Genomic DNA, 26,707 nt, shown 5'->3' on the forward strand with positions numbered 1-26,707 from the left:
AGCTAACTACTTTACTATCAGAACTGAACATTGGCAGCAAGAGCTTGCAGCAGCCTTGAAATTGTTCTCCAATGAATGCCTATTCAAGGACATCTTGATGGTTAGACGTGGTTGGTATCTTTATTCATTCATGTCCCCTCCATACTTAACTCAATATTCTTACTATAGTGTAAGTTACTATAGATGGTTGTCACATTTTGTCATACCAACTGTGCAAGCTTATTCGAGGAGCGGTGTGATAAGTGTTCTATGGCTGGAAAATACAGTTTGGGGTAGCCGATCTAAGTTACTGCTACAATAGACTTTACATCCACCTCCACTCTATATTTCTCTGTCTGAAGAAACACATACAAGGCTGTTATAATTTGAACTGTTGAGTCGCCAGTCCTTATGTTCAACCTGGCCCCACAGTCAGCAAAAGGTTCTCTTTTCTGGTAGTCGGTGAATCATTTGATTGATGAACTTTAATGGGAGAAGGTTATTCATCTTCGGAAATATCAAAGCTAAAAGTAAAAAAGAAAAGAAATATGATTACATTAAAAAGAAGAGAAAACAAAGGAAAAGAGACGAGTGAAGAGAACGGTACCCTACTTATTTGATTTCAATGAATGCAATATGAGCAGCACAGCTATGAAGACACCTATGGGAGGGTTGACCAATTTTAACTAGCAAATAAGATTTAAGGAATCTCTTTTTTTTTTTGGTTCAGTCCATGGGAGGATAGTTTGCAAAGAAGATAGCATAATTTAAGGTATAGAATCTATTTTCAAAATGAAGATCACTTGGCAGCAGCACTGCAAATGCTTGTGAGAGGAGTTTTGAAAGAGAAGGTAAATTTGCTTTCAAATAGCGACAAAATGATCTGCGTATGTGCTTTTCCTGGTGTGCTTTCAATATGCTTGTTCTTTGGCAAACTGATAATGATATGCACGGCTCCATTACTCTCAACAATTAAAGCATGCACGCTTTGATCTTGAATGCTATGTTGTGCTAATTGTTAGCAACTATGTTCTCCATTAAGAGATTTGGCATCAAAAGGGTGTGGTTCGAACTGCCTGCTGGTTTATAGTCGCATGTGATTTGGATTCCTTGACCGTTATGTGATGGAAACCTAACTGACGTTGATATCTTTGTCTCTAAAAATTAGGTCAGAGTTAGATTCTGTTGGATCTCCGGATGATCCTTTACAGATGCGCTGTCAGTATTTATGGCAATATAATAAAGCATGCATGGTTTGCATCAGTCATACAAGGTTGCTGTCAGCTATCAAACCAAGCTTCCAAACTTGATGCATATGATTTGGAGATTTAATCATCCATCAGGAAAACATATATAGACTACAATCATAATCAGCATGGGACAATGTTGCATTCTGAGTTGGATTTCTTCGGACCAAAAATACTAATGAACTGAAACACCATTATTTCAAATAAATAATGGGAGAGCATCATACAAAGAAGAAAACGATAACTAGCAAATTAATATAGCATGATTGACAGAGTACTCACTGAAAGGTAATAATTCAATAGAGAAGGAAAAAGCAAATTTTAAAAAAAAAGAAGAAAAAGGAGAGGTTGAACGGGAAGATGGTGGGATCAGCATGCATGGATTCCATGGCCAGCTTTAGATCTTGCAGCACAAACACAAGTATTTCAACACAAGCATTTGGTCTGCAGGGTTTTTGATCAGGGACCAGGCCTGGCTGGCGGGCATTTGGTACTTGAGGCTTAATCACGGTCCGAATAGAAGAGCAAATGCCTCTGTACTTGCTGAGCTTCACGAGGCTCTGTCGAAAGACAGGGTAGATGAAACGCAGGCTGGTGGTTGCCAAATAATTCCTACAGGACTGAGGTTCTTCTCTGATAGAAAACACAACAATTCAATAGCCGGAAAAGTGGGTAAGAATTTTATTATGTCAGGACATTTGGGAGGTGGGTTATTGCTAGCCTCCCACATTCAGATGAAACTTCAATCTCTGGACTGCATGTACTACAATTTTTTTCCAAAGAAGAGGGAAAAAAAAACTATATTACCAGCTATACCATACTGATGGCCACACAGTTATCAACTTCACATAATTCTAGTAGTAGTTGCAATAGCATAAGCAACGGTGGCGGTGGTGGTGGTTAAGATGGTGCAAGAATGAAACCGATGATCGAGATCAATACAGCAGTTGCAATCATACATTCGAACTGGCCGCTGTGGAACAGGTTTTGAAATCAATATGCTTAACTGGGAGGTTGGTTCTTTCGCGAAGTATTTGATCTCGAAGAGCTCTGAGAGTTCATGATAATGTTTAAACACTAGGTTGGGAAGCATGCACACAGGTATTCTAGAGGGGGATTCAGCTAGCTACCCCTTTTAAACGATGAGGCCCACCTATTTATGTGCTTCACATGGATATTTGCTTGTAGCTCAGGCATCCCTCGCCGACACCCTCATAAATATAAGAAAGAAGTTGGTAGCCTCTTCATCCTCGACTCACCAAAGAAGTGGACATTAGTGAAAATAAAGCTGATGAACGTCAGTGAAACATTTCTCTGACATAACATCGAGCATCAACAAATTGAAGAAAGACGCAAAATAATGAAAGGATAATACTTCTTCGAATATCAAAAAATTTTAGTATATCTTTATGATCACTCTATATATATGCTATATATATATATATAAAGTAATATCATCTTATTTGTAGCACCAATACAAGCACTTGTGGCTCCTTAGATTCTCCAAACCAAAGCAAAGGTTCTCTATTCTTGCTCCATATGAAATTTCCATAAAAAATGACTACGAGAATCTCAAACGCTTCCCTTTACCATCTGCAGACTGATTTTGTTAAATTGACCAACAATTGCAATTTGATCTTGTGATTTATATGTTTAGAAATTTATGTATCAACCAGAAAGACCATAGTATACCAAGTGGGATAAACCTGTGGATATATAATGCTGTAGTCAACAAGAAGAAACTGTATGTCTATGAAAGATTGTTATCAGCTTAATTAGATATGTGGTCTGCTGCGCCCATGCTACTGTTGAGCAAATGTTCAAAAATAATGCACTAGAATTTGTTTGCGATAAATAGCTGCTCCTTAAGAGCCGCCATTTTAGGTTTTTTCAGGATGACAACGACACTTGGATGCATAATTGGGTGCGGTGCGGATTAGAATTTCAATATCATCAACCTCGTTGTCATACTGTTATTATTAAGATCCTCGGGCATCATTCAATGGTACAACGACCCTCTTTTTTCACGAGATTAAAATTTAGAAGAAGCGCGTTTATGAGGACCACAACTCAGGGCAGTTGATAGATGCCGCTTCATCCCTTGCTGTCACGGGAAGGATACAAGCTCCATCTTGTTTTGGAATTATGGATCTTCACCAACCACCATGACTTGCAGGCTGTAGAAGAAACCCTAGTCCTCCATCAGAAACTTAAGTTACATGGCCAGCAAATAGCTTCTCATTTGCTTTGGTGGTCCCTACAGCGATTCATCGTGGCCTTAAATAGGTGGAAAAGAAGGTGCATGGTATGTCACCATGAACACTATATAAAGCCAACTTCCATGGCTTCAGGTCCATAGCCCTCCACTCCAAACTCTCCTGTCACAGCTCATGCATTTCATGAAGATGAATGCCTCTCCTGCTCTCTTCTTCTCTCTGATTGCTGGCCTAGTAGTTGTTGGAACCCTTCCAGTCTCCTCGGAGGCAGCTCGTGCCTTCTTCGTGTTTGGCGATTCTCTTGTTGATAACGGGAACAACAACTACCTGGCAACCACAGCTCGAGCGGATCGACCCCCTTATGGCATTGACTACCCGACTGGCCGACCAACCGGCCGTTTCTCCAATGGGCTGAACGTCCCTGACATAATAAGTTAGGTGTTCATTTCACGAGGCATCGAAGCTAACCAACTTGCACTGTGTCCATAATTTTGAAGTTCCCTCCTCCCTTTTCCTGCGTTTCTTCTGGACCCCCTCCTTTCCACTCAAAAACAGCACTGACGTAGTACCAGTAGATGTTCTTTTCAGGATTTCAGCAAATTAATTGGTCACCTTATGCCTCACGGTTCTGCTACTGCTTTTTTTTTCTTAAATTGTATGAGTTCTTGAGTTCCTTGTATTTTCTTCTTTTCAACATGTTTCAGGTGAAAATCTTGGAGCTGAACCTACGTTGCCATACTTGAGCCCCGAGCTCCGAGGGGAAAAGCTACTTGTGGGTGCCAACTTTGCATCAGCAGGCATCGGTATACTCAACGATACCGGAATCCAATTCGTAAGTGGAATCCTGAATGGTTTGTTTGATTGCAATCCATTTGATGACTGATTTGAATAACCTTAATTTGCAGGCGAACATAATTAGGATACGGAGGCAATTGAGCTACTTTGAGCAGTACCAGCAGAGGTTGAGCTCCCTCATAGGTTCGGCACGGACGCAGCGTCTTGTAAACCAAGCGCTAGTTCTGATTACCCTGGGCGGCAACGACTTCGTTAACAACTACTATTTGGTGCCTTATTCCCCAAGATCTCGGGAATTCTCCTTGCCTGATTATGTTACCTATCTGATCTCCGAATACAAGAAGATACTTGCAGTATGTTTCCTATCAAGCTCTAGTCTTTCATTTCAGATGAGTTTTTTTTTTTTGTTGTTTTTTTGTTCTCTCTTTCCCTATCTTTGTACCAAATTACATTTCATTGAGTGATGATTTCTACGGCTCTACCACCACCTTTGCTTATACGTAGTAAAAACTAAAGTTTTTCTTTAACTTCTCTTTCTTTCTACATTACCCTCTCAAATTGTTTTATGGCCAGGGACTTAATTTGTAGTACCATGTCTGGCTCTCACAGACACGAACATCTGCTCTTAAGAGCAGCTTTCATGCATGAAGTAGCATAGCGGCCATGTCCTCGGACTCATCGAGAAGTTGTTACATTATTTATAGTCTACTCTTCCTTGGGCAGAATAATTCTAACAAATCAAGCACAGATTATTCACAAATTATTCATGAATTTTTATTGCTAATCTCTCATTCTTATTTTTTCTTCTTAATATTTAGCTATCTGAAATCTGTGCATAACTTTTGATCTTTCGAATTTCTTTCTGATTTACGTATCTTCATGTCTCCTCTTCTCATAGCATGAAAGGACCACTTTCCCGTCATGTTATTCAATGAAAGGCCGAGACACGGTATTGCGTCCCAGCCTTTAATTGAATTTATGCTGGGCAGGTGCATTGGTACATCACGGGGCCTGCAAGCCATGGAAAACCAATGAAAACAGGCGTTGGATCCATCCTTGGAGACAAGGAATTGCGGAGGATCCCTCCAACCTAATTTGTTTGTGAATTTTTTGTTGGTGGTTTGGACTGTATACATCTGTCTCTTGGTGGCTCTTTATATTTGGACATGCAAAAATAGCTCAAAAAAGGAAAAAGAAAAAGAAGAATTAATAATTTGATCCGGAGAAATGATTCTTGGAAATGTGACGGGTGCAGAGCCTGTATGAATTGGGAGCCCGTCGGGTGCTGGTCACTGGGACTGGGCCCCTTGGCTGCGTCCCGGCAGAGCTTGCATTGAGGAGCAGGAACGGCCAATGCGACACTGAGCTTAATCGAGCCTCCGACCTATTCAATCCCCAGCTGATCCAGCTGTTGAATCAGCTCAACCGCCAGTTCGGCTCGGATGTTTTCGTCGCAGTGAATTCCCGCAAGATGCATATGGACTTCATATCCAACCCACAAGCATACGGTAACAATAACAATCAGAGATAAACTTGTCTTTAATGCTTTAACTTCCACATATAGCCCACACCAAGGCCATTTTTTTTTACAGCCAGTTAATATGATGATATGATAATATGGAACATAGATGACTAGATGACCGGAAGGAATACCTTAGTAATTAATAAATGGCAGTTTTACGTAGTAAAAGGCTTTAAGTACTCATTATGTTTTGGGCAGGTTTTGTTACATCAAAGGTGGCATGCTGCGGACAAGGACCTTATAACGGCATCGGACTCTGCACTTCGTTGTCCAGTCTATGCCCGAACAGGAACGTCTATTCCTTCTGGGACCAATACCATCCCACGGAGAAAGCCAACCGGATCATCGTGAGCCAATTCATGACTGGATCAACCGAGTACATGAACCCCATGAACTTGAGCACCATTCTGGCCATGGATGCACGATCCTAGGCTGGGGTCAGCTTGCATGCTTCCATCTTCTTGCCTTTCCAGCACAGTTCTCTGTCTGGGGTAATAAACATTTCGTCTAGAAGGGCTGTCGTATGTGAGTTGGAGTTTCACGGTCATGCACATGTTCGTTAGAATTTCATGACGTATGTGATTGAATTTAGAAAAATGCCTATATAGTGTTTGAACATCTACATAACTAGGGATGATCGGTGTACTGCAATTTCCCCGTCTCCAGTCGTTGCGGTGGAATTCATTCCAACTTTAGCCGGTTAGTGTCTTGTATTCGGTTTTCGGAATATATTATATTGCAGACTATGAATTGCGAATTCGTAATTTTATCTTTGATGTCAGCATCCCAGAAGCAAAAATAACGGTGATGGTCGTCACATTCTGGTTGAACCGAATTACGAATGTCAATGAAGAAAATTACGAATACAGAAATAAAATTACATTCAGAGGAACGAGCAAGATGATTTTATCCAGCTACAATGCTACTCGCGTTTCCTCGGACGCCCAAGGCTAAATCCTTCTGATGGGGGGCATTATTTTCCCAAGGAAATGGCCCTGCGAGGGGCATCTGATGCTCTGTTCAAATGATTACATTTGCATTTTTACAAACCAAATATTCCAAGTATAGGACTTTTGACGTAGAACCACTAAGGACGAGTTTCTCGTCCAGTAAATCAGCCGGCAATATAATACCTGCCTAAAACCACCATCTTGGTGAGATTCAACTAATTAGAAAACCAAAGTCAGACATGTCATAGATGCTTAAATTTACTCCCCTTTCGGAGGTGCCATTGAAATGACATCTTACCTCGCAGGCAAGTCTGAGGACGGTAGGTAATGGTTGTTCAAATCAATCAATCAGTCACATGCCTTCTCCTGTGCTTACCACCAACCCATACCATGTAGAAAACAAACGGGCTACGGTTGGTTGAAACCTGTAATAATGCCCCCGTACGAAAAGTAACCACACAAAAGGTAAGGTAATCTAGCAATTTCAAACGACCATGGAAACTTCCAGACAAAAGAATTGTAACAGATGGCATATAAAAGCTTCCAATTGGGCATAGAACCGCTAGATGTATGGATCAAAAAGGATGATTCAACCCTTTGAAGTCTCATTATCTCCGAGGAAGGTAGTTACAATCACGATGCATTTATAAAAGTGCACAGCTTAAAGGACTCAAATCGGGCACCCTCTAAAATCCTGACCAGAGGGGAGGAGGCTCCTATACAATTTCTGATATATATCCTTAAATCCTCAGACCTAAAAATTGATACATCTTCAAAATTAAAGTCCCCTAATTCCAAATATCGTTTCCAAAACAAAAATAACTCTCTCATAACCCAAAAATTATAGACAAGCACATGCATACACCGAAGTTCCCAAATCAACTGTTTTATCTCCCAGAATGCCACAAATGCCTGCAACAGAAGGGGCAAAATAACTTTTTATCATATATCAAGCGTATAAAAGATGGAAACAGTAAGAGAGCCAGGTTACACAGGTACCTTAACATCAAAGGAATGCACGGCCCCATACGGCACTAGCATTTTTAGGGCAAAACTGAAGGAAAACAATGGAAAGACAATTGACCTGTGGCTTTTGTAAAATTGGCCACGGTTCTAACATACATCTTCGTATACATGAATTCTTGAACTTGTTGAAGATAACAAGGAACCAAGATCAAGGAACAATCCGAAAAAAAAAATTATGCCCCCAAAATAAAAGCTTGTATTTCTGACCAGCTTGATGCTGTATAAAGAACACCAGACAACCCCTTCCAGATAGATGAGTCTTTTTCATTAAGTTGTCTTTGCTTGTTTACCAAACCACGGAAGAGTGGAATGAAAGAAACACCAAACTGCTTCCCGATTCTCCTTAAGCTAGTGCTTGATCCAATCACAATACCAACATCTGCTTCCAACAGGCAAAGCAAGTCACCAACCGAATCTCCAATGTACACAGATAAGCGCTTCTCATTGCTTCCAAGGTTGCTTAAGATACTTTTGAATGCTTCAACCTTGTCCATGGGTGATTCCATCTTCCTAACAATTTCACCCGTTGAAATAGATTCTTGATAGTTGAACTCATTTGAGTGTATGTTCAAATCATTTAGGCAACCTACTGAACAAACGAAGCACAAAATCATGTCAGATCCTAGAAACATCATGAACAAACCATAGTTAACAATCTCCCTGTCTTTACAATTTATTTCAAGAGATGATGACATGATATCACCGAAAACATCATTCCACTCAGCAATCTGACAACATTTTCCGCTCGAAGGGGGACAACGAAAAACAAACCTATCCCTGCCCAGCACTGCATATGATCCAACGTTATCAACGATTCAAGTTGGACCAAGCATGCATCATAATCCTCCAACAACAATAAATGGAAGACATACATATTGTTCCTTATGACCACAAGGATATCCTCTTCATAGATGAGGAATACTAGACATGCACGACAGCCTGATATTTTTTTGCAAAAACTTCTGAATAAGTGAATAACGAAATGGGGCACTAAAATTTTGTTTGAAAATTCAACAAGTTGACCTGGAACATCTGTGTGCTATTCCAGACTGTTTAAATCAGTTCTTTTCCTTCTTGGCCACTTTCAAAGCATATCAAAGACCAGATAATTTTTTATGGCTCAGCCAATTAATATTGAATAAACTGACTTTTTGGCAAAAAAAAAATTCTAGAATATTAACCAGTACTGACCCGCCTACCGGATTTAGAGTCTAAATCATCTGATTTGATCTAAATAAAAAGTTTACAGTGCCTCAAAACCTCAAAGCTAAGAAGTCAGGTCGATGCACCACTGAATGTGTGTCTGGAATGGTAAATGATAAGATATGGTTTCTGTCCATGGAACCAGATATAACAATGTTGGAAATGGAATTAGTTACCTTCTAACCTCATGCAGGTTTCTTTATGATTGGTCTGGAAGCTAAAAAAAATGGTACCAATAAGCACATATTTAATTTAAACCCTGGAAAGTGGTTTACATCATAATTATGTGCTCTCTAACCAACTTCACAAGGTCCGTACTTTTTCCTCAATCGAAGTGAGTCAGAATTCTGAGCTCCTAAAGAATCCTAACAAGCTAGCATATCTATGTGCAACATGATAAGACAAAAATCTTCATCGGACAAACTATTAGAAAATTAGAATGAAAAACTTATGGGCATTTCTTAATATTGTAACCATTGTGTCTTGATAGAAAATTGCACATGCTTGAGTTTTGTTCTTAAAATGATAATAAAATTGCACCTACTTATGCAACTTACATCACTGGAATAACCATAGAGCCCCTTGGATGTCGGGTTGCCTAATGTCAACCACCACACCCTCCCTCAATTCAACTGCACTGAACAGCAGGTAGATACATCACCTGCAAGGTCAACCTGTCCGACCCATCACCTGCAAGGTCTAGCAGGTTGGGCCATGCCCAAGCCCGTAAATTCTTCAAACCTATTCAAGTCACTTTCGAATCATTGACTCGAGCAGATTAGCTGATTAATCATCAAGATCAGATTATTTGTATATTCTACCCAAGTTGATAAAAGAGAAAGAAAAACTAAATGCTCTCAACCATATCTGCCTCCTTTCCACTTATCTTCTCTCTTTCTTCCTGATTGTGGAACTCTTACAAGGGGAGACGTGGAAAGTTAGTTCACCAAATATGACGAGGGAGCCAAAACCGTCGGATCTCTTAGGGGTCAGCAGATTTGACGAGCAAGTCCAGGCCACTGGATATAATGGGAAGGAAATCAAGGTGGCCAACAAAGGCTGCCACGGATATGATAGGGAGGGAGCCTGGGTTGCCAAATTTGATGCAGAGGGAGCCGGGGTTGCCAGATCTGACGAGGGAGTTGCAGCTGCCACATCTGACGAGATGGGAGTCGAGGTTGTCAATGCTGACAATAGGGGGACCTGTTAGATCTTCGTGGGTGCCAAGACGGTAACAGTCAATCTTCTAAACCAGATTTAGACCTCTTCTCTTCTTTTACCAGACCTCAAAAAATGTGAGGCACATAGGATTAGGAGAGGAGAGAAAGATGTAGAGAAGAATAGGATGGCTTACCAGACCAAGGAGGGAAAAAGTGAACACTAAATATGGAACGACTGGTCAACTCACTGTTGACCTGTGATCGAACCAAGACCCAGTGACTGGGCTGCCTCATCCCTCAGCGATTCAATCCAGTTCACCAGTTCCAAACACTGATACTAAAGATTGCCAACCCATTGCAACATTTGGCAAACAAGTTTAATACCCTAGTTAGCCTTGACTCGAACTTCCCAAGCCAATATTTTGCTCCTTCACAGACTATTGCAACGGAACAGATGTTTGCAGTCCTCCAAGGCACAAGGGTTGATTGCTTTGCATAGCCTAAAAGCAGGCCAAAGCCACCTTCCGCAAGTCATGCTGAGAAGAAAACATCCCATCCATTTTCACATCCACACATCCTATAACTTTCACGAGCTTGCATACACTACCATCTTCCCAAGCATTTTGATAACTTCGACCTTACCTAGGCTAGAGACAAGCTTCATGGCGTTTCCTACCAAACCTTGAATTCAAGGTCAATTCTGTTATGGTCGATTAATAATTCGACGATCAAGACATGAATCAATGATATGGTTTTCATTTCTCTTCGATAGAAAGCATGAAGATAAGAGGATCATCTGTTAAGAGTTCTGCTTTCAATGAAATCAATTTTCCACCTATCATTAAAATGACGCTGTTTCCAGCAGTACATAAATCTATGGCAACAAAATCAAAAGGTTGGTTAATTAGTGGCTGTGAAAAACTCTCCAATGTCATGATATCTCCTGGATATGAAGTTTCCTGCATGGACTCGGATTATGGTAAGCCATGCCAGAGAATAGCTATGCCCTAGGTAGAACTAGCATGCAAACAAGTCATACATGAATGTTTTTGGAGCCTCACCAAGCTTAAAAGTGACACAAAGGGATGGTCTAGCAAGGTCAAGACTAAGGCTAGCAGCTGAATTCATCATGCATTTTTCCAATAAGTGGTCTTATATGGGTGACTTCAAAATCATCTGATTAAAGTTGTTTATGGACTCTTTCACACCATTGATGAGGGAAATCAGATTACAATAATCTCACCAAGGGCCTATTGTATATTCCTGAAGGAATATCCTGCAGGAATATGGCCTGTTAACCCACCCAGCATGCAATGTCTGAAGGGCCCGCCTAAGTCCTAGCTTGTGGTGGGCCTGTTGGTCTACAGGAGGGAAAAAAGACCCATGGAGGTCTTTTCGTTCCTCTCACAGGATTCGGGCTAAGATGGTGCTGAGTTGACATGGGCCAAACTCAAATAAGCTTCCGAACCCACAAATCCAGCAGGAAATTCAGCTCAACCGCTGGATTATGCAAACAAGCCCTAGGTAGTGATGGCATACCCAACCAAGCTACATATGGCTAGCATGCGTGGCGTTTTAGTGAATAATAAATCTTGTTCTTTTGCACAAAGATTCAAGCTTTACAAGTATGAGTATTATATATCTACGAACATAATATCAATATCACTTTTACACTTCAAACATATATATATATATAAAGATTATGTTACTCCTGCATCAAGTCTATTGCGAGCACTTAGCCATCCTACCTACATAGAATCAAATGTACAAACTCTAGGGTCCCAATCTTATTCCTTGTCAAATGACCAAAGAGTGCAGCATAAGTCATTGATTTGGCTTGGATTTACAAAAACTGGAGAGCAAGGCTTATGTCCAAGAATTTGAAAGGAAAATATATGTTTCATCTTTCTCTATGCAAACAAGGCTCTCTTATCTTTGTTATTCATTATATATCCTTTTTCAATCTCTTAAGCCAAGTCTTCCTAGAGAAGGGTTTAAATCTCGTTAATGGGCCATGTCTTGGTTTGCTTCTAGGATGGTTGACTACCAAAACGTGATGTTAAGGATCAATACATGCCAAAATAATGAATATTCCTGGTGTGTCCTGATCCTCAAGACGGACTAGAACATTCCAGCTCAAGAGAACCGGTGTTCCATAAGTATCCTAGGTTAACAATTTTCTCTCAGAATAGTTTGGTACCAACCTGTTCCAGTGGGACATAAACCTGTGCCTCATAGAACATAAATCTTTTAACACGAGAACATTTTGTTCGAGAACTACCAAAATCAGTTTAGAAGAAACATGGTTTATCATTTGTTTATTTTCGAATATGTTCTAGTTATCGGGGAAAAAACTTGGTTTCTTAAGGAAACTAATGAGTTTCAAGCAAAGTTGTTATTTTAGGATAAATCAAACAAAATAAGATTGCTAATGTACGAACTAATGTCACATGGACACTTTAAATTTTAGGTTTTCTGACCGCAGACTCCTGAATATTTGAAACACTTCATGACGCTCCTTGACAACTTCATACCATTAAGACATAATATTATCATCATTACATATCTACTTTGGCAATTCTACATTAAAGTTATTACGCCTCGCATTAATTAGCAAACGTTGTATCAATTTTGTGAACTACAAGAGCCATGCATCCACACATTAACTAATCTAAACATAAAACAATACATATTTGCACAAATATATAATATATAGATGTGTCCTGTGTCTGATTTTAAAGGTTCCAATGTCGAATATTTCTAGACACTCATGTCATTGGTCTGAGTAACAACAGTAGGACTTGTTCAGTGTCGCAATTCGAAAAAGCCTATTAAAAGTTCGAGATGTTCAATTTCACAAGATGTTAAATGTTTCACCACTAACATATGCATGTTAAAGGAGCCCATTCCATATCATCTATCTTTTAAATCAAAATATGGGGGTAATGCAAGTCATTTCCTACATTTCTTGATTGTAAGTAACTCAAAACCAATTGATGTAATATGTTTTGATTCATTAAGTGAGAATTTCAAGAAAAAAGATAAGCATATAAACATTATATTACCTATGTGCCAATATACCAGTTGCCATGGTTAAAAGCCTATTACTCAACGACATTATAGAAAGAATTAAAAAAGAAAAAGGTAAGAGAAGAAAAAGGGATAAGGTAGCAAAAACTTAATATGACATTATTTGGGGAAGACAATATGTCTAGAAAAGAAGATCATTTTATGTGATACATATTGGAGGGGTGAAGCATTCATTAACTTCCAAAATCACTCAACTTAAATGATTTGGTACCATGTATAACTAAAAAAGTAAGGTTGTGATACAGATGCGTATACTTGTATCAAGAGATAATTAGTAGATAAAAGGCACCATTTGAAAAGGAAAGACTGCTTCTTCTTCCCACCTAAGAACATGTATATGGCAATATTTTTTTACTGAACTCTCATCCAATATAGGGTTCTTCCTTGCCAACTACATCAGGCTAACTATCCAACTATCTGTTTAAAACATAGAAATCGGAATGGCGACTCATTGACCTTTACCAACTCTTGCAACATATTAAACTCCATGAAGAAGCGTCGCCTAGTTAAAATTATAGACAATAGAAGAAATACCAAAACACTATTGGGTAATCAAAAAAAGTAATGAGTGAATGACAATTTTGAATACATGTAATATAATTACCAAATATCAAATGGGATTGCCTAGTTTTGTATAAAGCATCACCCTTATATTGTAACAGAAATCACAACTATCAAATTTATGTCATGGACATTATTTTTTGGTCAAGTAAACATACTAAAAGAAACATTTGCCTTTTTTGAATTAAAAGGATATTACAAAAAAATATAGGGAAGTTGAACACAGAATATTGACAAATAGTGATACAAAAGCAACGGACAAGGGAAAAGTAGGAAAGTAGAGTAAGGATTTACCTGATGAAAAAGCTGACCTTATTAGATCCGCACACCAACAATATGAAAGTACATGGAGATCTAAATTTAGATTTTCCTTTTCCTTTACAACCTTCTGAAAAAAATCTATACAACCATCTTGGAGGATCAAACGTTCCCCAGCTCTTTTTATGTCATCTAGATTCATTCCCTTTAGCACCCCAGACTCAATAACCCTGGAATTTGCTCGTTTCTCAAACTCAGAGAGCTGGCCCAAACTTTTGCAAAGGCCTTCATAATCAAATGTTTTAGCTGGAAACAGACAAGCAATGTGCAAATAAAAAAGGGTAAAAATCAACACAATTTAACAGATTATCTCCGCTAAATATCTTTTGTGCTGTAACCACTCATATTTCAAAAAATATGCCACGTGAAGTAACAATATAGAAAAGAATTACCTTCTTCTAATGGAAGTAAGCTTTCTATGCACTGCTCATACTCTTCTGTATACTGTTTAGAAAGAGCATCCCATGAGTTTCTCATTTCTGAAGAAGACCTTCGAGCATCTAAATTATCAGTCCCAGTCTTATCAGTCTTTGGTGCACTTAATATTGCAATCTCTGCTAAAATGGCAGAGGAATCAACTACACTGCATGTCAAGTCAAAATCAGAAAAAATGACAAGGCAATTTGCCGGATCATGCAGTCTTGTCAAAGGAACTACAGCTGGTCGGACAATTGGCTGAGCAAGAAAAAATTCAATTTCAAGTTTCATAGCTTGGCGGTAAAGCTTTTCTATGTCTTCAAGCTCCTCCCCAGTCAATGAAACACTCAATTTGTCAAGCAATTCTTCTATTTGCACAGCAGCTGTCTGTGCTCCATAAGAAGGAAAAAGGAATCAAACAAAACAGATCGATACAACTTATACATGCCACAATAACTTTTAGTGGTCTCATCTTAATCGGGAAGAAACAACAGAGGACAGCTCTTGATATATAACTATACCTCAAAACTTTCAGAGGAATAATTATCAATCCACTTTTTGTAGGGATGACAATTTTCGTCAAGTTGCAGACACGTCTGGAGCTCTTTTCCCAAGAATGCATAAAGCCTCATGCAAGGAGCCATGGCACCTACAGTATAAGCAGCAATTTTTGTCTTCTCAAAAGGAGTGACAATTTTCCCAGGATCTTTCCCTCCTTCAACTTTTCCTGCAGCTGTAGCAAGCAGGAAGTCGGTGTACTTTACTGTTGCAGGGAAAGGAATGATTTCTTTAGTGGGGTCTATTCCCCATTCCTGCATAAATGATTCCTTCAGAAAACTTTGCAGAAAGATTAAACAAACCAGAAAAGTATGTGTAATGCAAGTAGAGAGAGTGACAAGAAACAAAATAGGCTAAAATAATCAGATAGCACAGCCCTTTGCAGTCAATTGGGGTCAAAATAGGCAAAGGAAAATCAAAGTGTCTAGCTACAAGCATATCTTAGGTGTTACTTTTTCATGCATACATGGATGGATAGATGGTAATATGGTATAAAAGAAAATAAGAATATTGCAAGGGCACACCACCAGCATGTGCACCAACTCAGCAGTCTGGAGTTTTTCTGCCTATTCCTTCGATTGCATGCAACAAACTTTAGAAAAAATAAAAATCTACAAGAGTAAATTCCAAATGGTTTATAAGAACACATGCTAGAAAACCATTTCAACTCTGTTATACTTCCAAAAGTTAAAAGGAACAAAAAAATGATGGAGCAATTAACACGTCTTCTTCATGTCAGACTGTATCACTTTTATTTGGAAAAAAAATATAATGATTGCCGTAGATAAATTCCACATTTTGAATCTAATAATCAGTAATAGTAGATAGAGTCTGTACAGAATGTTTTTACCATTTAAATCAAGGTTCGCCGTACCGGTACCGGTCGGCGTACCGGTGGCCGGCCGGACCGGTACGGTACCGGTCCGGTCCGGTACGTACCGGCTGGTACCGGTCCCGTACCGGCCGGTACGCGGTGGTTTCAAAAACCACAGCGAGCGGCGCTGTGGTTCTAAAAAAAAAAAAAAAATCGTACCGGTGCGAACCGGCCGGTTCGCACCGGTACGAGGCCGGTACCGGCCGGTACGGGCTCCGAACCGGCCGGTACGGGCTCCGAACCGGCCGGTACGGGCTCCGAACCGGCCGGTACGGGCTCCGAACCGGCCGGTACGGGCTCCGAACCGGCCGGTACGGGCTCCGAACCGGCCGGTACGCACCCGTACCGGCCGGTTCGGATAAAAAACCGGGAAATACCGGTTTTTTATCCGTTCCAGTACCGGTCCACGGCCGGACCGGTACGTACCGGCCCGTACCGGCCGGTACGGCATTCCATGATTTAAATAAAGATACAAGTGGACGTGAAAGCTTCGGCAGAACAGATATTACTTATTCTGGGATTACACATGTTACCATATAACCAGACCTAATTAACTAGCTTCAGACCCAAAACAGGTAGTTAGGCTGGATCAATCCTGGGTCAGGTTTGACTTGTGCAAAAGCCTACATTTCTTGTGGTGTCTTTTTTGGCCCTAGCCAAATACAGAACTCACAACCTAAATGAAAATGGATATATCAATCATCAATGGTGCAGTCATATAAGGGTGCATTGAGTTATTTTCATTGTCTAGTTTAATATTCAGTATCTAAGATCATCAGTTAGATTACTAGATAATACAACACCGAGAAATAAAACCCTAACCCTACATGACCTGCATACCCCCCCCCCAACACACACACACCCCAATATGGAGAAAAAAATGAAAAAAGAGAGAAATCCATATGCTTTCATAAACATAAAATCCTATGCATTCATTTCCAAACTTAAGAAATTCTACCTCATAAGTTGTAACATTCTATCACACCACCATATAGTTAATAACATCTTTCAAAGCCTAGTAACCAACTCATCCCACCTCACAATATTTCACCATTGTAAAATACACAATATTAGTTTGAGATCATTCTTCAGTATCATGGCTTACCATATCACAACCTCATTAAGAGACCAGAATGCATCATTGACCAACATGTTATTTTCCTCAAAAGCATATCACTGAAAGGTAAGAGCCCAGTGAATATTAATTGTTTCTCCTATGCCAACCACAAACAACGAACACTACTTCCTTCGGTTCCTTGGCCCCCATCACCAGAGTCCACATATTGGCTGTTGGTTTCTGTCAAATTTCCAAATTATTCCAGTACCTATCTTCTTTCTTTTCTTCTTCTTCCTTTGTCCCCAACAAGGGGAGTGGTAACTTCAAATTCGTTAACAGTGAAGAGAAACTAAATAAACAGAACAGAGCTAATATAAACAGGTCCAGCACCAGAGGGCAAGCAAAATCACATAATGTCGTCCTATTGCATGACCTAGAGTTGCTAGCCGCCTATTTATTTTTTCAGGCTCTTGGCCAACAACATAGGGGAAATTACTTCTTACAGTAATAGTTCTTAAGATCAGCGTTCATCAACAATATATTTGAAAAGTGGTAAGCACAGAGAAAGAGTCTCTAAGAAATACAAGCAATAAATCATTCTTTGGTTATATAATCAATCAAATATCAGAAAAAGGAGCCTCTAAGAAATGCTGGCACTAAATCATTCTTTTGCTATAATCAATCAAATACCATTAACTAATTCGCCACAATCAGCACTTCATATAATTCAAATGCTTAGTGATAATCTGCATAAACCCAAGTATCACTTTAAGACTTCATCTCAAAGAAGAAAAGCAAGGAATGCAGAGAGGAGCAATCCAGCAATACGCTCACTTTTACTTATTAACTCCACGTATAACTACTGATCTGAAAACAACATCTGAGTTTGAAAACAAGAACACGGGCTGGTGCATAACATCATTTGAAAAGTTTCATATATCTTTGGGCAATTTCATACATCCATCGGCCGAAAGGATCACTAAGACCATAAACATCTACAATCAAAATCATCAGTCCTCTAGAAAATCACAAAGGCCATCTTATTTAATTACTTTGCATCAAATTCTCATTAATAATTAAGATAATGCTTCTTTGATTTCCTTGGATCTCTCAATCCTGTAATTATCTTGCTTGGGGCCATCCAATATCATCACATATTTCATTTAAGGAAACAACAACAGAAAAGAAAAAAGAAAGAAAGATTCATTGACTCAAAAATTCAAGTGCTAAGATTGTATTTCAGGAAGACAGTGAACTACAATGCAGATTTGTACAAGGGCCTATTTTTGTCTCCTACATTAAGATAAAAACTCTTAATTAACTTTGTAGCAGGCAATCTCTATATTCTTTCCATTTAACCTCTATATCTTTTCCATTTAGTGGATCCTAGTTCAGGCCGGGACTAGGCATCAAACCAGCAAAGACTATTGTAATTCTCATTTAAGTATGATCAAAGATTTCAAGATAAAAATATGATCTTAGATACTCAGAAGAAGAGAAGGATTCCTATTCTTTGCATATTCAATTTGGCATATATGACATAACTTCTTGCAGAGACGATGATAAGCAATAGTTCACTTCAGAATTATATATTTACTTTTCAATTATTCAAGAATTGGTTGTTCTGATGATAAGATGCGCAGTCAAAACATTTTGAGGCGAGAAATTAAAAAAGAAAAGACTGATCAGTTGCCATGCAAGAAAAAGTTCACGTGATAAGATAAATCCAAAGGCAAGAATGTTCCAAATCTTACTTGGACAAATGAACTATGCATTTTCAGTTCCTCCAAAACAGCTTTCCTCAGATCAGTTATTGCAGCCTTCGCATCATCATCATCAGCACACTCTTCCGCCATCTCATACCTAAAATAGCCAGGAAAAACCAGAAAGAAACCTTTTATCACCACTCAAAAAAAAAGGGACAATAATAACTTTATGAAATTTTCATCATGAACAACAGCAAAATGAGCAGAATCCAGCGATCTATGACCGGACACTCGAGATACTCAATAAACTGGATAAATCCTAAGATAGTTTCCAACGCGCTCCAAGATCCAAGAAAAGGCACAGACAGAAGGCGCCAAAGGTCCGGATTGTAAACCCTAGCCACGATACTAGCAAGAAATAGCCAAAAGATTCAAAGAACGGCGTAACTCACGCTTGGGCAAAAGTATTGAGGAAGTGCACGTCCTGAGCAATGTAGTCGCGGAAGGCCTCCATCTCCAGTCTCCCCGCCGCCAGGCACACCACGAACGGGGTGTACTCCGCGAACACCGCCTCCTTCCGGGACCTGATCCAGAACCGCTTCGCCGCGGAGCCTTCTTCAACCGCCGTCGCCACCACTGCCATGGCTCGTCCGGCTGAAGAAGGCCAAGAACTCGTGGCGGCCGCCCTCTCCGGCACCAATCTTGGAGGCGACGCCCGCTGATTCGCCGCGGCGATCGATCGGAACCCCTTTGGAAGGCGGCGCCGGGGGCGATCTCGATTCAAGAAACCGAATCGGGGGCAGGCGGAGGCGAGGGATATGGGAGGGGAGAGCGAGAAGAACCTAGGGCTAGGGTTTGGGTTTCGGCGGAGGGGGAGAAGAGGGGAGAGGAATCGCATCAACGGCAATAAGAGGGAATGCGCGAGAGGGGTCCGGTCCCCGGCCTCGGTTTGCGGGAGAGGCGTGCGGAGACGACGGGTATTTATAGGCGCAAGGGGAAGGGGGGGTGGGGGTGGGCGGAGAGAAAGGGGGAGCCGGCGGCCGGCGCGCTTTTCCACGGTCTTCTCGTGAGGGGGCTAGAGCGGGTCGGAATCGGACCGGGTCGGCGGTTGGACGTTGGGGCGCTTGCGGCGAATCTACGGTATAATATCTCGCGGAGTCGAAAAATCTACCTCTAACTTGGATCTTGCTAGCCGATCTTCGCCGTCCATCTGTCTGATGATCTGGAGGGAGCGTTCGACTTAAGCACGTACGCGAGGCTCCATACTGATGCGAGGCGAGGCAGGGAAATGGTAGTGGACTGTGTTACCAAAACTCTAGTGCTTCACCCCTCGCCGCCCGACACGCGTCCGAATAGGGTGGGGCCCGTTGGTCTAAATATTTGGAATTTACGGATTGGATTGCTCGTGCTTATAGAGTCATGGATGGCGTAAACGGGAACTCAAGTCAGACAGCATTTCTAGTCTTCCACTTGTATAAATCCCCCCCCCCAACCCCTTCATGGAACGGTAGATGAGACGTAGTACCGATACGGGGGTGGAACGGTAGATGAGACGTAGTACCGATACGGGGGTGGAACGGTAGATGAGACGTAGTACCGATACGGGGGTGGAACGGTAGATGAGACGTAGTACCGATACGGGGGTGGAACGGTAGATGAGACGTAGTACCGATACGGGGGTGTACAAATCTCGTAGTGTCAACAGGAGATGAAAATCTGGTGGGTGAGGATATCAATTTTGTCAATATATATAAAGCCTGAGGAGATTATCCGATGGTGGATAGCGTTAACGGCTTTCCGTTCCATGTGGGACATTGGGCCTCTTGTATAGATACATAGTAGGCTAATAGGGCCCACATGAGGCTGTTTTGACTGGCCAATCGCATTCGTGGGCCTTGGAATTATCAAAACAGGGAAAATTTGTGATGGTTGGATTCCTTTTTTGGACGGTTCTTAGACGTTTGAGATGACGTTCTTTTTGAGAAGCACGGTAACCTTTTTCTCTGAAAAAAATAAAAATGGGCCATCGGGTCCACATCCTATGGATGGCGGATCATAACGGTGTCCAAGACGCCGTTTAAGAAAACGGCGCCGTGATTACTTCACAGTTTTCAGGTTCTCTCGATGACAGAAGGTAGAGTTTTTTCGTGGCCAGCGAGAGTTGGGTTTTGAAACGAAAGATGCAAATTTAAATCTTTAAATGTGTGGATCTCGCGACAAAAAGCTCCGCATCCAAGTCCGGCAAAAACCTAATGTTTTTGTTTTCACTATAATTCATTCAATCTTGGTGGCATGTACTTTGACTTGTTAAGATCATATAGAGGCTCCGAAACGATACGCTCCTTCTGATATCAAAAAGGAAATGATCTCACCAACTAATAATTGTTCTTTGAGATCAAAATGAATTAGTTTCATTCGCTAACAAAAATTTAGAAACATAAGTTTTTATGTATACAATTGAAGTACAATAAACAATATGATCTTAATATTTAATTGATCATCAAATGTTTCGATGAGTATTGAGCTTGATTGAGTCTTTGCTACATTTTATGACGGATATTTATGTATATGCACACAAGAAAGAAGAGAAAGAAGAGATAGGAAGGGCGGTGATTAAAGAATAAAATAGAAATTCAAAAAGAGAACATAAGAGTTGGTGGATGGTGCCGGATGATGTGCTGCAACAATAGCAATGCTTGTATACAAATAAAGAAATAAACATATTGAGTGAAAGTTGAGAAAATCTGCACACCACTCGGGTGCCTGCTTCTGGAAGGATACCGAGTCTATCTCGTACTCCCTTTGTTGCATCCTTCATTCTGATCTCTCTGGGTATACTCAAGTGGCATGGGTTTAGTTTTCCGCTTAACAAATAATTTACTATTCCGGCAGTATATTCTTACATTGTCTCAAGGAAAGCGGCTAGACATGACATTATCCTTTTTTATATATTTTTAAAAATGAGAAAAAAAGGAATCCAACATGGGTGATGCACGGCCAACTAGGCATATTTTGGCTGACACCAGAGAGAGGTCGAGGTTTAGACCTTTTTGGTGGCATCTTACTATTATATTACTAAGGAAAAAAAAAAAAAAAGAGAGGTAGACACGCAACGCATATGCTTTGCAGACTAGAGATGCAAAGCTCGACGGCTTAATTGTATGTGATGCCCAAGCTAAGCTAGAAAACAACGTAATTTTTCGTTAACCAGTCTAATTCTGTATGCTGGATTTAAAACTCAATCTCATGCTTGTCTACCTATGGGTTGCATGAGTGATGCCAATCTTACACGTATCATCTGCACAGTATGTGAAAGATTCCACATCGGTTAAACTCGTTTCAGAGCCTGGGCATATGAGGTGGATGTCTCCAAATCATGTAGACGCGTTTTAGATTGAAAAAAAAAAAATCGAGCAAGGGTCTGAGCGGCGCGTGCGGAATCTGAAACCGAACAATATCTAGCAGGAAAACCCTGTGTTCCCCCCTCATATAGCCCCCATGTAGGCACTAGATGCCTTACGTGCCCCACGTAGGCGGAAGCGTGACATTTAATATCAGAGCCGAGGACGGCTCTAATTCAAGGATGGGTGAATGAAAGATCCCACATTGGCTAACCTCGTTTCAAAGTCTGGGCATATGAGGCAGGTGTCTCCAAATTTCGCAGACGCATTTTGGACGGAAAATAAAATCGAAGAGGGGTCTGAGCGGCGCGTGTGTACACGTATAGGCCCCGAAACCAGACAATATCTAGTAGGGGAGCTCCGTGTTCCTCCCTTATGTGGCTCTCATGTGGGCACTGGGTGCCTCACGTGCCCCGCACAGGCGGAGCCGTGACAGTACGAACAACTAAATAACATCTTATATTAGAGTCACATAATGACCAAGCATTATTCATGCAAGCTACATATTATGAATTGGTGAAAAATACTTGTGCTATGGGTTAGGTCTACAATACATGGAAACCTTTGTTCTTATATGCAAACTGTTGTGGTCTTTGATATTTGCATTAGGAGTAAAGCAGAGAGGTGGTTATTTTCCAGACTATTTTTGATGTTAATTCAATGCACACATAAAAAGAGCGCACGATTGTTATCAAGCAGATAATTAATTTAAAGAGAATGTAGAATTATAAAAATAGATTTACATATAAAATAATTATAGAATATTAAATGAGAATTGAGTAGTTAAAAATAATGGTAGTAATATAAATAAAATATAAATTAACAACCGATTGAGATTCTAGAAACGTGTGGAGTGAATATATGAGTGAGCATGTGGACTTTACCCCAAAAATATTATTAACTTTTCAAGATCCTTCCAATTTGCACATGTGCCTTTCGAAGATGTTTTGCTAGGGTGGAACAGCTCCTTGTGAAAAATAAAATTACAAAAAATTTCTTGATATTAGGGTTAGATTATATTTACACTTAATAGTATGGAAAACCTATGCTTACCCCCTGAGGTTTATTTTTATCCAATACTTTAATCAAGAACTTAACAGAACGTCAGTCAAACTATTAATTTTTAGAATGACCAAAATAACTTTATAATTTTTTTTTCTAAAATTTACATTTATTACACTTACATCTAATGTTTTGAAAAACCTATAGTTACATCAAGTGAAATTGATAGAATTAGTGAAAATGTTTATCTGTTATAAAAATCAAAATTATTTTTATAAAAAAATAAGGCTCCTCTTTCACTTTTCTGACTCTCCGTTCTCTTCGAAGTCTTTCATCTTTAAGAGTCTTCTCTTTGAGATTGAGCAGCTAATGTTTTTTTCTTGCTTCGCCACCCCATCACGAGAGTTCCTTCCCAATTAGTAACTGATGACAAACTTTCTTTCCAATTGGCATCCAGGACGAGCATCCGACAACGAGCATCCTTCGTGATCAAATTTTGTTCTTACTTTTCCGCCCACCACGTCAAAATAATCGGAGATGCCGATGTATCATTTACTGATTCTGAGTTCTACTTATCCAATACCATAGACATAATTTTTTAACATTATCAATGTGGATGAGAATTTCTATGTCTACATATAGACTTATAATAGCTCTAACATCCTATTATCAAAAGAATTCAAATCAGTATGAGTGTGAAAACTTTTCTTTTTTAAGGATGCATCAGTTATAGTTCGATAGCCTGATTTGAACCAAGAACAGGCTAGCTCAAGTGACAAAACTCTTGATACCAGTTTCCTACAGCAAAAAATTCTAAAGGCATCCACTTGCGTGAGAGATCTAGATTATTTTTCTCATAGATATTCTCCTTCGAAGGTGGATGTTATATCACTTAAGGCTAGTTTGATTATTTTTTAATGTGGTATTTAGATCTTATTTAAGTTAATGATTTCGCTAACATCATGTTAAGTTATAGATTAAAGTAGTAGATAAAAATAAATTTTAGAAAAATAAATATAATTTTTTTAAAATATTAGATGTAAGTATAATTTATCGCTAATTTTACTGGATTTTTGTAATTTACTCAATTTTTATACAGATTTCCATTCTCATCAGGATCCCCGACCTATCCCTTGCTGCTTCGCCGGACGAGACGAGAAGGTAAGCTCTTCGCCCTCTTGCTCTTCTACGGGGGTTAATGCCTTCTCCTGCCTCTTTCTGTCGTCTCTGGTTTATCCATCCCCTTCTCTACCTATTCTCTTACCTATTACATTTTTTCCCCTCTCGTCACATGAAAAATTTAACGGATGCTGCCCAATTTGATCTTGAGAAATACTCTCCCTAGACGTCCTAATATATTTGTTATCTACTTATTCTATCTCGCTAGATCTGGTTTTGTGAGTCAATTGTCTTTCCTTGGATTGCATCATGCCTTGGGCAATCATGCTTTGTGCAAGCATGCCTTGTGCATGTTTCCTTGGATTGCATCCTGCCTTATGCATGTTTGATGAATTGTCTCGCAATGTCCTGCTTCTTTCCCGAGATTTTCTACATTCCTCGTGCTCATTTTACAAACAATTTGTGACAACTATTCTAAATTCGAGTTCCATTAAGCATTCCTTCATCAGTAAAACGTATCAAGATTCAAGAGATAAGCCTAGATTTTTCATATTATTGGGTATAAATATAATTTATCTCTAATTTTATGGAGGGTTTTTTTTTTTTTTTTTTGGTGGGTGGGGGTGGGGGGGGGGGGGGGGGGGGGGTGTGGTGGTTTACACGAGGAGTTAGTCGTATTGGGTAATCAAACTTTTTTTCCTTTTATTTAATATTCTAACGGGTGGAAACCGTGGAATCGATGCGCGTATGGGAGTCAAATTCTCCATCTCACATAGACCACTCGTTTTAAAGACTGTGCTGCTTGTTGAGCTTTTCTCTCTTGTAAAAGCTTTTAAACCCCCCTTCCTGTGGTAGATGGATGGTAATGGATGGCACGAAGTAAAAGTGGAAGGACGACGCTTGGCTAAATCTGTGACACAAAGCTAAGGTGGTGTTACAATTCATTTATGGGTACCTAAAAAGTAACTTCCACATAATAGCTTTTCAATGCAGTGGAGCATTGAGACGAGCGTTATCTATAACTGTTAGGCTCGTTTGGTTCGTAGAAAATATTTTTCTTTATAGGAATATAATTTTTAGAAAACAGATTTCTAGAAAGCAGATTACTGAGAAGAAGATGCCTGAAAAAGTACTTTTGACATGTTTGGTTGACTATCCACTTTTCTGGGAAAGTTATGTGTAATTTCTATTATACTCTTAATAAAAATTAGATTTTTAATGCTTTAGATCAAATAATAATAGTTGAAGAGTTTTTTTGGAAAAAAAATAAAAATGTTTCGATTTTCGGCTTACAGAAAAGTAACTTTCCTATATTTCTCATGGAAAAAAGATTTTTTCCGTAAAAATCATATTTTCACGGAAATACAATTTTTCCGTCTTTCTTATTTAAAAGCTCCAACCAAACAAGAAGCATCTCTTTACTTTTCTGTTGATCACACTTTTCCTATAATCAGTGAAAGGCCTGATGCCTAGCAATTGTTGTGAGCCATCGTAAGGATAGCATCACAATTAGTCGTCAGGAAAGAAATCATGCTTTCAGATTAAAAAAAAATATTCAAACATGCTTATTAGTTTTTGTAAGTGGCCAGAATTATTCTCTTGAAAATTATTTTTACCTCGTATCCACCTAGTTATGTTTCTAAACTAATAGTTAGTACAAGGTGCAGTTACCTGAAATGGAAAAGAAAAATAAAAAATAGCTATTTGTGACTCGATATTTTCACAAACATTTCAAAATACTCCTTGCCTCCAAAAAAATTGGAGTCAAATAGTAGAGATAGATTAAATAGAATCATCAGTTGAAAATTTTGGCTGAAATATGTATAGAAAGTCTATCATTCGCATCATAACGCAACTATCATGATGGTCGCTAGTGATGTTATGTACATAGTGTAATCAAGTATGAGAACCATCATAATGGTCTGCTTGGCATCATGTGAGAAAGATGTACATCTTTTTTTTTTTGGTGAAAAAAAAAAAAGGGGTAGGAGGGAGGAAGGGACAAGCCCAACCCCTCGTAGCAGCCCCCACTGGGCCCCCACCCCGCCAGGAGAATGTTCGATGCGGGCAGAAATGGCCGTGTGTTGGGCACCCCGACCGGTATTACTCATACCCTCCCCACCCATGGGCCCGGCTCAGCTACCCCTCTGGGCTCTGGCTCGAGTCCCAAGTGTGAGTACGTCACACCCGGCACCACCCCGGCTACTAGCGGTTCAAGAGCGGTCCTATACCTCAAGTCTAAGCAGTGGCCAAAGTAGTGAGCTTCGGTCCACAATTTAATCATCGCCGCAGCGATTCGAACTTGGAACTTTAAGGTTAGAATTTCTGCCCAGTACCACTAGGGTACCATCTTTGTGGCAAAGATGTACATCCTTAAATGAAGGATGAAACGTAGCGTCAAAGCGGACCGACGGACCGCTATTTCTCCAACGGTCGTCTCATTATTATTTTTTAATAATCCAACAAACAAACGGTCGATATTTTTATTTCCTTTATTTCGGGTTTC

At 39.8% G+C, this 26,707-nt stretch overlaps 2 protein-coding genes across 3 annotated transcripts; one reads left to right on the forward strand and one right to left on the reverse strand.

The window, feature by feature from the left end:
- Window positions 1-3,541: 3,541 nt before the first annotated feature.
- On the forward strand, window positions 3,542-6,523 carry LOC103711874 (GDSL esterase/lipase At5g33370-like). The gene is made up of 5 exons (XM_008798186.4): window positions 3,542-3,875; window positions 4,147-4,274; window positions 4,348-4,590; window positions 5,493-5,745; window positions 5,958-6,523. Exons 1-5 carry the CDS (start codon window positions 3,617-3,619, stop codon window positions 6,188-6,190), a joined length of 1,116 nt encoding a protein of 371 aa, XP_008796408.2. The 5' UTR covers window positions 3,542-3,616; the 3' UTR covers window positions 6,191-6,523.
- A 755-nt stretch (window positions 6,524-7,278) lies between these two features.
- On the reverse strand, window positions 7,279-19,725 carry LOC103711873 (bifunctional TH2 protein, mitochondrial-like). 2 transcript variants are annotated; one of them, XR_604856.4, is made up of 7 exons: window positions 19,132-19,724; window positions 18,728-18,836; window positions 15,006-15,296; window positions 14,460-14,871; window positions 14,044-14,313; window positions 7,709-8,324; window positions 7,279-7,621 (listed from the first exon to the last, which is right to left on the reverse strand). XR_604856.4 is itself a non-coding variant. In XM_008798185.4 (6 exons), the coding sequence occupies exons 1-6, from the start codon at window positions 19,575-19,577 to the stop codon at window positions 7,909-7,911; spliced, it is 1,944 nt and encodes a 647-aa protein (XP_008796407.1). In that variant the 5' UTR covers window positions 19,578-19,725; the 3' UTR covers window positions 7,630-7,908. The 2 variants fall into 2 exon arrangements, 1 of the variants encoding a protein (XP_008796407.1); XM_008798185.4 differs by lacking the exon at window positions 7,279-7,621 and having other exon boundaries at window positions 7,630-8,324; window positions 19,132-19,725.
- Window positions 19,726-26,707: the final 6,982 nt, after the last annotated feature.

The sequence above is a fragment of the Phoenix dactylifera genome, chromosome 17 (genome assembly GCF_009389715.1).
Source record: "Phoenix dactylifera cultivar Barhee BC4 chromosome 17, palm_55x_up_171113_PBpolish2nd_filt_p, whole genome shotgun sequence".
In the NCBI taxonomy this organism is placed as follows: domain Eukaryota; kingdom Viridiplantae; phylum Streptophyta; class Magnoliopsida; order Arecales; family Arecaceae; genus Phoenix; species Phoenix dactylifera.

What these genes read in the sequence shown, in the direction of transcription:
- LOC103711874 (XM_008798186.4), top strand. Translation starts at nt 3,617, where the DNA reads ATGCATTTCATGAAGATGAATGCCTCTCCTGCTCTCTTCTTCTCTCTG. An exon ending in ACGATACCGGAATCCAATTC is followed by an intron (nt 4,275 to 4,347) that starts GTAAGTGGAATC and finishes CTTAATTTGCAG; the next exon opens with GCGAACATAATTAGGATACG. An exon ending in ATCCAACCCACAAGCATACG is followed by an intron (nt 5,746 to 5,957) that starts GTAACAATAACA and finishes TGTTTTGGGCAG; the next exon opens with GTTTTGTTACATCAAAGGTG.
- LOC103711873 (XM_008798185.4), bottom strand. Translation starts at nt 19,577, where the DNA reads ATGCGATTCCTCTCCCCTCTTCTCCCCCTCCGCCGAAACCCAAACCCT. An exon ending in CTCAATACTTTTGCCCAAGC is followed by an intron (nt 18,837 to 19,131) that starts GTGAGTTACGCC and finishes TGGCTATTTTAG; the next exon opens with GTATGAGATGGCGGAAGAGT. An exon ending in TGCATAGTTCATTTGTCCAA is followed by an intron (nt 15,297 to 18,727) that starts GTAAGATTTGGA and finishes TCATTTATGCAG; the next exon opens with GAATGGGGAATAGACCCCAC.